The sequence below is a fragment of the Cryptomeria japonica genome, chromosome 9 (genome assembly GCF_030272615.1).
Source record: "Cryptomeria japonica chromosome 9, Sugi_1.0, whole genome shotgun sequence".
NCBI classification, from domain to species: Eukaryota; Viridiplantae; Streptophyta; class Pinopsida; order Cupressales; family Cupressaceae; genus Cryptomeria; species Cryptomeria japonica.
The window spans coordinates 177,583,025-177,594,717 of record NC_081413.1 but is presented as its reverse complement, the minus strand read 5'-3'; the positions used below and the strand labels follow the sequence as shown (position 1 = coordinate 177,594,717).

At 34.4% G+C, this 11,693-nt stretch overlaps 1 protein-coding gene across 1 annotated transcript; it reads left to right on the top strand.

The window, feature by feature from the left end:
• Nucleotides 1–7,168: 7,168 nt before the first annotated feature.
• LOC131038505 (ethylene-responsive transcription factor ERF024-like) lies at nt 7,169–7,888 on the top strand. Its single transcript, XM_057970954.1, has one exon. The coding sequence runs from the start codon at nt 7,169–7,171 to the stop codon at nt 7,886–7,888; it is 720 nt and encodes a 239-aa protein (XP_057826937.1).
• Nucleotides 7,889–11,693: the final 3,805 nt, after the last annotated feature.

Below are 11,693 nucleotides of genomic sequence, written 5' to 3'. Positions count from 1 at the left end.
AATTTCCTATCCCTACCTCCTCTCTCTAAGACCTTCCCTCTATATATTTATTTATATCTCCCCTCCTCCTCTCTCTACATATCTCTCCCTCCCCCCCTCTCCATTTCTCTCTATATTTCCTCTCTTTATCTTTATCTCTTGATATTTCTCTCTACTTTTCTCTATATCCTCTTTTTTTCTTTCTCTTTACCTCTATTCTTTCTTTCTATCACACACTCTCCCCTCTTACTCTTTCTTTATATCATCTTTCCCTCTCTCTAACTAGCTCAACCTCCCTCCCTCTCTACTTATATATCTCCTCTCTACCTCCTTCCATCTATTCTTATCTCTATCTCACTTCTTCCTCTCTCCCTTCCTTTCTCTCCCTCTAAATCTCTCTACCTACCTCTCTCTAACTTTCCTTTCCAAACTAGTTATCTCTATCTATTTGGTCTAGAGCCCTTTGCAAAATTTTGTAGGACTTACTCTCCTTAAACCCTAGAAATTTTTTACTAAGTGTTAAACCCTTGGCCTATCCCTACTTTCATCTTTTCCCTGCATTATATTTTTAATTTGACTTTAGAATCTTAGTAACTAATCCTTTATGTTACAACCTTATGTATCTAGGATGAGCTTTACTAGCCACCTTGTCCTAGCAACCTGTTAACCCCATTAAATCTTTAATTTTTTCTAAGGTCCTAAGCCTTAAGTATTTATAAGAGAGATTGAGGAGTAGCAGATATCCATGAGCTCTAGACTTGTCAAATCTCCTAGAGTCATAATGTCATGTGTTAGCTAGGTCGGGCCCATTATTTTACGAGGATTTGTATGTAGTGTGTCCTATAGAGAATCATTTGATTGGAGAATAACCCCATGATGTAAAAGTTGTTAGAATTATAGGGAATTATTATAATACATGATTGTGCCACATGAACGTGGTCTCCTATGGTTTGGTGAGCAAAGGAGAGCCTAACATTGTCTTTTAGTGGGAGAGTGTTGGGTCCCAATTTTGACTACGTTAGTATGGAATTGCGACACATGGTATTAATTGTCACTTATGGTGGAAAGTGTTTCCCCGCATGAAATAATTTTATTGGTCCATATATATTCTATAAGCGTGAAGGTTTTTCCAAATATGTCTAGATTAATCTGAAGTTTTGATCTTTGCCAAGATTTGATCACATCAATAATCCATATTCAAAGTTCAAAACAACTAGTTCCAGACTCCATGGGGGGTAGAACATACATAGAGTAAGGGTGAGGTGACTAGTTTTGGTCAATTTATCTTCTCATTTGGATGAAATAAATACATCTTTAAGACCATTTCAACAAAAAAAATTGATTACTACTAGATTTTTTTGTCAAATTGAGCTCTTTGTGATGATTATCTCAAAGTTAGGATTTTCTACAATTTAATCTATAAATGCTTGTTTAAATTTAAATTTTACTTAACACCATTAAATTTGATGAGATTATATTTTCTACCATGATTGATTTTGAGTGAATAATTGAAGTTAATTATTGAGAATTGTTAAAAATTAACCTCGACTATAAACCCTAAGTCTATAAAAATGAGTAAAGTTATCAATTCTTCAACAATCAAAAGGGGGATTGAAGAGGACCATTTCATGCAATGTTCTAGTCCATCTAAAATAAATTCCAATGTATATGGCCTTGGGGGGAAAGTGACAAATTGATAGATTCCCCAAGAGGATGCAAGGATGTAAAATTGCCAATGTCTAGGTGGTCTCTTTTTAAACGCTAGTATATCTAAAGAATTTACACATTTTCTCTCAAAAATGCTTAGGTGTTATATATGGGAAAATTGGTGATTCCCCATGTGTTCATCGATACTCACTTTATGAAAGCTACGACACAGACATATAATGCTAGCACAAGGAAGACTCTATTCATAAATGAAAATCAAATGATTTTCCTCACAAATGAGCTCATTTTAGATGTTTTTGATCTCAATAGAGTAGTAAACAAAGTTATTAATTTTCACACTTTTAGAGACAAATAATAATCTGTTAGAATCAATGACAGTCCCAAAGACACTAAGAGGGGGGGGTGAATCAATGTCTAACCGGTTAGCAGAAGATTTAACCTTATTAAGAACTTTGCACCCCAAAACAGTGTACCGGTAAATAAGAATTAATATAGTAAACAAGAACAATAGAAACAACATAGAAAACACACCATAACACAATATATTTAACGAGGAAACCTGGTGTGGGAAAAACCTCGGTGGGATTTGTGACCCACAATATTCACTCACTGGCCAATGAATAAATATTACTTACAATGAGGGGCCTGGACATGCAAGAAGGCTAGCAGCCTAGAGCTTACTGCTCAATCACAAAATAGAAGTCTCACTGACTTACAAAATGGATTATCAAAATCCAATACAATGTACTGCTTTAAACCAACATCAACTATGCTAGGTCCACTACCGATTTAAGCTCAGTCCATTACCAAAACCTTCGTTGTCAACTATATCACCTTATACAAAAATATCAACTATCATGTATCATCCTTTCTCCTATACTACATATTCACATATGAAATGACCTATAATATCTCATAGATATATATATGAGTCTTTTACAATATGCCATGTCGAATTTTACAAAAGATAAAACAATAAACAAAAGTTTATTCCATGTTGGCTTGAGTGTCGGTATCCATTATTGCAGCTGCCGGTGAAGCGCCTGTCGGTGAATGTAGAAGTCTATTGCCAGTAACTGTCGGTGGGTTGACAGATGATTGCCAGGTGGTTGCCATCAATGACAACATCAGATATTCTCATAAGAGTGTAGACTGCCAACACAAACACATAGGGATGTGTTAAAGATTTTTTACATCGCAAGACATCAAATCAAAGGGTTAGATACAAAGGCAATCAAGATTTAACATATGGAGAAAGAGTCTTTAGGCCTCGAGACCTTTGAAGATTACTTCATAAATAAATATCATTCTCTATGTTAGCTAACTTATGAGAAGAGAAAAAATTGAAGGTTTCTATTCATCTAATATACATGGTAGTAGATATTAAAGATTCTATGGTGAACACAAAGTTTGGTTTTGCAAGATTGATTTTAGATAAAATGCAAAATCAAATGGTGGCTATCATGGACAATGACAAGAATTTTGATTTCAAATAATATTATCTCATGCGCCATATGTTCTCGCATGTTGGTAGAGGCTTATGGGATAATTATTTCCATGTCAAAGATGTTGATGAAAATAAGATTCTCCTCGTTATTCAATGTTGGACCTACATTGGGACCAAGATTGTGAGAATTCAATTTTTGTGGTCTTTGAAGAGATTTTTGTCAAAAAGATTGCTTGGATATTTTGGTGAAGAAGTAGAGAGAATTCCAAGGTAGATCATGAATTTCTCAAGACCTACTAAGAGAACTCCACAACCTATGATTAGACACAACTAGGGAAAATGACACTTACATACATACACTACTTCTTTCAAGATATATGGGTGCTTGATGAAGGCACACATCTTGCCAGGATATATACTGTTGGTGTAAATAATTATTCATCTTGGATATTATTACACTTACCTAAGTTTACTTAGGAAATGCATTTCATAGTAGTTTGGGTATGAGACACTTGGGTGTTTGTGCCACATTGGGATAGTGTGTGTAGGAGAAATTCCACCTTTTATGGTGTTGATCTTGTTGTTACACTCCACATTCAGTGGGTGATCCACCTCATGTGGACTATTATATTGTTTCTCCTACCTATCCACACCTATTTCCTACCTACCCTTGTTTCTTATTGAGCCACATGTCATGATTGTGTGCTCACATATCCATATAGCCTTGCCTATATAAGAAGGCTTAAATTCATTGTATGTAATGCTTAATGATCCAGTTGATCATATTTTTCATCTTGATAGAATACAGTTTATTTCTATCATCTATTTTGTTCTCTCTTATTTGTGTTTTCCATTGCCTCTTGATCTTGGCAAAATCTCACATATACCATAGAAAATTGATATCTAGAAACTATTTGGCAGTTGAATGAGTTATATAATGTTGATTTGGCTACTGTCATTTACCTCATGGTAACCTCCTTTAGTGTGTACCAATGTTTGCATCTTGTCAAAAATCTACCTTGCCTTAATAAAAAACATGTAAATGTTAAGGAATCATTCTATTTTTAAAAATTGCAAATATTTAATGACTAAATATTCAATTTCAATCAACTTTTCGGTCCCCATCTTACACACATACCCTACTATACATATGATTAGTGTGTACTCAAATGGGTATGTTTAGATTGAATTGATAATGGGTGTTGTAATTTTCTTCTATCTTTTAGTATGCTTTCTTGTTTATAATAGTTTACACAAGGTTGCAATTAGGTACACATAAACTAGAAGAATATATTTCACAAAAAATCTAGAGTTTTCTCCCCCATAAAGATTAGTAAGATTGAATCTAGTCCAAGTAAAAAAAAGTTGCACACTTGGAGACAATGAGAATCCAACTAAAAAATATAGAAGGAACCTAAAAAGTCACAAGATTAGGTAATGGCTATGCAAATGCTCTAAATTTTGATTGATAAACTTAGAAAGGGTTTTCCTATAGATGGTATACATATTTACATCGAACTTCCTCTTTTGCATTTGTAGGATAATAATCTCTATGATTATAGGAAATTGCTTATGTAAATATGCTATTTTTCTATATGCATATCTATATAGTTATTCAATCTTCCAATTCGCTAAATTTACTATAATTTGAAAGAATATAGAAATTTCCTAAATTTGATACATGTGTAAATATTAATGTGAAAACATAAATATCAAACTTATAAATTAGGGAGCACAAATAAATTAAATTATAGTAAAAATAATAGATGGCATATTTATGTGACAATGCATGAGGTTTTTTGTAGAATATTCCAATGTCATTTTGTTCTTGCTTTCTCTCTCCCACTCTGCTCCCTACCATACTCACACCAAAGAACACTATAAACAACGTTAACAAAATAATGATTTGAAAAGAAAATGTTTATCTTTATGAAGAGTAAATAAAGGAGATAGTTGTCAATATTTGTCAACAACAGTATAAATGAAGACAAATCACAAAATATATTGAAACTTTAACGTAGGTAAAAAATAAAAAATGTTATGATTTGTTAAGTTGTCATGTCATGTGACAATCTAATAAGACTCTACATGAATATGAATTATAAAAACATTAATATCATAAAATAGCTATGATGTCTACTAGAACTACTACACTAAAAAAATATATAAAATTGATATATACAATAAATCTAATGGAATTAATGATATACTATCTCTAAAATAATACAAATTTCCAATCGTGAATGGTCCAAATAAATTTTATAAATTTTGACATACGTGTACAATCTCCCATCAAATATTTTTGATAAGAAATTTACAGTAATCTAAATAACTCCACACGTAATTACCTGCTAAGACAATGACAAATAAACCCTTCAATGACGAACACATCGATGAAGGCACTAAAAGTAGCAGAACGAGGGCGTGAAGCATTCTAATCCATGTAAAATCTACGTTAACAACCTCAAATTCAACAAATGATTCCATCTTCAAATCACCAGAAAACAAAACTTCAAATCATTAAAATCTTTTTTCACATCATGAGAAACATGTTCTTGACCTATCACAAGGAGACAAATTCTGAGCTCATTTTGGCTTGTCATTTGTTTTAATGGATACAACTATGCCACCGATTGGGTTGTTGGATTCGACGGTGCAGGTCACAACAAAGGACCGTCAAAATGGAAAATTATCACTGAATCAACCAATCGTAAATCTCCTGCAATCTTTTTCCCTGTTCGTGCAACGAAGACATCTCTTACCTTCTTCCCAGATAAAGTTAAATTTGTACTTTGGATCGGCCCTTGACTAAAAGGCCAAATTTGTACGTAGCTCTAAGAACTGATGCACTAGATTGATCCACGTTATTGGGAAAAATTTGGGAAGCTTGCTTTTAGAAGAAGTAATGTAGTTGATTGAATCGTACGCAGGGAAACGCATTGCTGACATATGTTTGTGATGCATCATGAGTGATGTCAAATTTTAACCATTGCTTTTAGGTTAAGTTGTGTAAGTATTTCATTAAAATTTGAGATTATTAATATTTGGGATCACGTTTTAGATGGATCACAAAATGTGATCTAAATATTGAGACAAAAACATACACATTTTAATCTAAAATCGACAATAATCTAAATGACGCGTCTTGTAGTAACGGCTTAATTTCGGCAAGCCTTAAATCACACACACTAAGCAACATATTAGGCCTAGAGAATGTTAATCAACCCTAAGTGTTTTAACACTTTTAAGCCACGTGACCACATACATTAAGCAACATATTAAACCTAGAAAATGTCAGTCAACTTTGAGTGTTTAACACTTTTAAGCCTAGAAGTGTAAGCTTAGTGTGTGGTTTAAGCCATTCCCCTAACTCCACACAGACCCTTGAGTTGGTTTTGTTAACCAAATTCTAAATGTTCCTCTTTGTCCAATTATGATCTTGGATTAAGTTGCATGATTCTTTCATCAATATTTGAGATTATCAATATGTCAGATCGCATTCCATGATTCATTGACCATCCTTCATTTTGATAGCCCAATTCTCTCGATGATGGATCACAAAATGTGGTCTAAACATTAAGACAAAAACCTATGCAATTTAATCAAAAATTGACAATAATGCATGTTATCTAACCCTTCCCAAGTTGGTTATGTTCCCTAGATTCTAAATTTTCCCCCTTGTCTAATGTTGTGGGCTTGAATAGTTAGAGTTGGTTTTGTTCCCTAGATTCTCAATCTTCCCCCTTGTCTAATGCTGTGGGCTTGAATGTGTGTAACCATCGATTTGTTCTAAGGCATGTATTTGGAGGAGTTAAATTTCTGCTGTGAGAGTGATATAGGTGGAGATAGCGTATATTCGATTTGAATCACTGGTACTGCAGCTTTATCCCAATGGGCATGCAAACCGTGCAACTCCTGCAAAGCAATCCAGCTGTGAGCTTGATGATGATGTTTTGGTAATATGCGAGCTCCACTGGTCTATAAATTTATTGGGTATTCCCATAGTTTGGAGCATGAAAAATTAGGTCATTTTTCACTAGTGGAGTGCATTAAAGCATTTGTGTTTTTATCGTCATGGATTCGAGCAATGAGATTATAGATTGTGATGGCGAGAAGCAAAGGATTCCCATGTATAGAGGCGTGAGACGCAGGAGCTGGGGGAGATGGGTGTCTGAGATAAGAGAACCCGGGAAGAAGAAGAGGATATGGTTGGGCTCATATGCTACGCCTCAAATGGCGGCTCGAGCTTACGATGTGGCGGCTGTGAGTTTGAAGGGCAAATCTGCGCTGCCCAATTTCCCTCATTTGATTAACTCGCTTCCTCGCCCGGCTTCTCTTCATCCTCGTGACATTCAAATGGCTGCTGCGGAGGCCGCATTCTCCTTCGCACGCTCTTCCAATTCAACCACCTCTCTTGAAAATGTTGGCCATTCTGTAAACTCTGCAACTCATTCTGCTTTAGCAAATGTAATCGATGTTAGCGATGAAAATAGCAAGGAGTCCCATGATGTGAGTTCAAGTGACATGGATGAAGTTGAGAAGCAGACAAGTTGTACGAAAGATGATGAAAATGGTGAAGTGGGCACCAGCCTAAAGAGGATAAGAACCGAGCTTAAGTACTCTGATGAAGAGCTGCATCAATTTGATTCGCCAAATTTACTTATCAACATGGCTGAAGCTCTTCTACTCACTCCTCCTCGCTTAGATGAAGTCTCTGGTTATGGCAACTCTTACGTTGATGCTGATTATGACACCGAGGTGGAGGGCTTGGAATTTCTGTGGAGTGGCTTTTGATGGAGTCGTAGCAAAAGGAAATAAGTTTCAAACTCAGATTGGATTTATAGGTCGACTGGTTGGGCGTACGCTGTCTCATTCTGTGTTCGATTCGGGCATATAAATCTACTGGTTTGGTTCATGTTTATATAATAATGATGTTCTTCTTCTTCTGGTTTACCTTATTTCAGCTCTATTAATGCAATCTACATAATTGATGGAATTGTGAGTATGATGTATTTTTAAGATTAGTCATCTTTAATAAATAAAATTCTGTTGGATTTTATCATGAAAATTCTCTTGTTTAGAAATGTAAATAATAGTTGTTGTGCTTCTGGATTCAACTGTGTGAGCTTTTTTTGGCATCATTGTTTTGGATCACACTCCATGATCCATCATCAGGATGAGAGAGCTCGCATTTTTTGGCATCAACGTTTAGGATCACATTTTTTGGCATCCTGGTGATGGATTATGGAATGTAATCTGAAACATTGATGCCAAAAAAAAGCTCATACAATTGAATCCAGAAGCACCACAACAACTATCATTATGAACTGTGGAAATCTAATGTCTCAAATCCAAATAACAGATGGATTTTATCATGAAAATTCTCTTGTTTAGAAATGCAAATAACAGTTGTGCTTGTGGATTCAACTGTGTGAGCTTTTTTTGACATCAATGTTTTGGATCACATTCCATGATCCATCATCGGGATGAGAGAGCTCACATTTTTTGGCATCCTGATGATGGATTATGGAATGTAATCTGAAACGTTGATGCCAAGAAAAGCTCACACAATTGAATCCAGAAGCACAACAACAACTATCATTATAAACTGTGGAAATCTAATGTCTCAAATCCAAATAACGATGCACACAGGATGTAATAATATAAAAATTTGATTTGATAATAAAAATTAAGTGAATTTTTTTTTTGGTTTTTAAATTTGACTTAAAAAGACTAAACCTGTATATTAAAATATTAAAATAATACAGCATGACAGCTGCTTGAATAATGGAGGGCCAGCGTATAAAACTAGGGAGATGGTATTCAGAAAAAGTGCCCTGTCGAAAAATTTATTGTATGTCATTGCTACAAAACTGCTATTTTTTTTTCATTTTTTTTTGCATTAATCACTTCTGCTTTCGATCAGTTGCCAACATTTATTTTATAATAGAGCTACATCTTTCAGTTATTTTCAGAACAATTTTTTTATAAGAATAATTAATATAAAATTTTAAATTAATATATTAATATTTTGACAAGTTGAACAAATTATCAAGTGCTTTAAAATATTAAATAGGTTTTTGTAAAGATTATGTATTTGTATTAATTGTTTTATAGGTAAAAATTAAAATATAATTGAGCTGATATATTCAAGGAATATGTTGTTTTTAATATTAAGTATAAAGGTAAAATGATATACGTCATGACTTTAGGTCTTAGCTAGGCAATTCTTTAGAAATTTATAAAAATTAAAAGGAAAGTGCATTACTTTGCACAATTAAAAAAAATCGTGTAAATAAGTCACTATATTAGAAGGCTATATCATATATAAACCATCTAATACAAAAAGATTCATATCTGAAACTGTCCTAATTATGGTTTGGCAGGTCCTTGACACAAGCAGTCCATCCCAATGGTCCTTCCATCCATATGATGGACTTGTTCTAGATATCTGGGTTAGGTGCTCGTTGGAGTCCAGTGGGTCTCTCCAGGTCTTGAAGATACAAAATTACACATGGAATATAGGACATCAGTTGTATAAATTGGCTTATACCCTTGTTGTAGAAAGCTTGGTATGGTTGGTCCAAATTTACAAGCAAGTCAAACTACGAAGTCTGTGCACTTTCATGTAGGCAAGGTCATCTATGATGAGCCCTTGAGACATTAGGTCTGGCCCTAGGTCTTTTTCTTTTATGATTTGCTAGGAGTTGCCCTTTCTTCTTAATGTTATGCATCCCTTATCCCTCTTTTCATACCCAATTGTAAGACACCTCCTAGTTTGCCTAGCTAGGGTATTGAAGTGGCTTATGTTGAGGTTCATGTATCTAATGATCAATTGACTTTGTGTGCATCTAGATGTGAAGATTTGTTGTAGGAATCAAGATTGGGTTGAGATGAATAATAGAGGAAAAAGTGCATGGGCAACATGCACAAGAGAAGGTATGTCAAGTTGATAACTAGATAAGTATTTATTTATCGTATTTTAAATTTTTTTCATAGTTAACCTAACTTTTTAATATCAGTATTGATGATGTAGTTTGAAAGATGTAATAAGTTGTTATGAGTTTTGTTTTAGAAAAAATAAAAAAATTACGACTTAGTCAAGATGATATAAAAATGTATGTTATTCTCTGCTCATTTTGGTGTGGTAGTTTCGTGCACGAAGGTCTCAAGTTCTATGATGAATGGAGTCCTCTCTTCCCTATATCAAGACCATATATATCCATGTGGTAGCTATGAGGTGTACACTCTAGTAGTTTCATCTTGCACAAATCTTTCAAACTTCTTCTTGGCTAGCCTTGTGACAATAGTTACTTACGATTCAACATTTTAAGGTACGAGTCTGTGTAAAGACTCAGTAAGAAACCTTCCTTTACTTTGATATTTATCCTCACTTCTAAGAGTCCATATTTTCCATAAGATTTCACAACATAAAATGAACCAAAATAAATTGCAGTCTTTCTTAAGCCATTTTAAATATCCATAAACAAGGTTATTAATAGATATATTATTAGAGAGATTGATACAAAACAAGTTCCAAACCTCCTTAGGCACAATACAATTATAAAAGATGTGAGCAATTGAGTTAGAGACCCTACAAACATTGCAGAAATCAATGCCCTACTCTATTCTTAATAGGCAACCTCTACAAGAGTAGCAGCCATTTGAAACATTTCTTTTTGGGCATAACACTACTTCCCCAAATAGTAGTAAAAAGAATAAGCCAAATTTTATTAGAATGATTCCAAGGTATCTACATTCATATTTGATAATTGCAAAAGGGATTCCAAGGTATCTAACTTTCTTGTTGGGCCCTCTACACTAATAGTTATATTTGTTAGACCATCTAGTGGGGGAGTCCTCCCACCCAAACAAAATAGACTTGGAAGTGGATACTTTTTCCCTATAGGTATCACAAAATAATTTCATTTTTTTTAGCAAGGAATCCATATTCTCTTCCTTAAGTTCCAAGAAGAGGGAAGTATCATCTGTAAACTAAATGTTGATCAAGTATTCATTGTTAGGGAAAGAGATACCCATTATCCTTGAGGAATAGGAGAAGTTTCTAAGAAGGTAGAAAATTGAATCAGACACAATGAAAAATAGTGTTGGAGAAAGGGGCCAACCCTATCTAATGGATCTCCCATGGGTGAAGCTATGGGTGTGGGTTCCATTGACTTCAACCTGGGTAGAGGCATCCTTTAGTAGGACTTGAATAATATGATATAATTCCATGGGCGAAACAAAACCTTCCAAAATCATGATCCAAAAAATCCATTCAACTCAAGCATATGCCTTTTCAAAATATAATAGGAACACGACTACATTTTGATTGGTTCTATTAGCCCATTGCATGGCTTCCCAACTGGTAATGACATATTCAAGGATATATCTATTGGTGGAAGACACTGTTCTGGTGATGCTTCGATGAGGATTGATGGTGCTAGATGCATGTAGATTTCATAGGGGTTGTCATTGATGGTAACTCATCCTAGCAATCCTATCTGATATATGGAAATTGGGTTTACGGGAAGTCTTGAGTAAGTTTGGTTATTCATGCAGCATAAGTATGGTTGGTGGATCAAAGCGTATAGATTTG

What these genes read in the sequence shown, in the direction of transcription:
- LOC131038505 (XM_057970954.1), top strand. Translation starts at nt 7,169, where the DNA reads ATGGATTCGAGCAATGAGATTATAGATTGTGATGGCGAGAAGCAAAGG.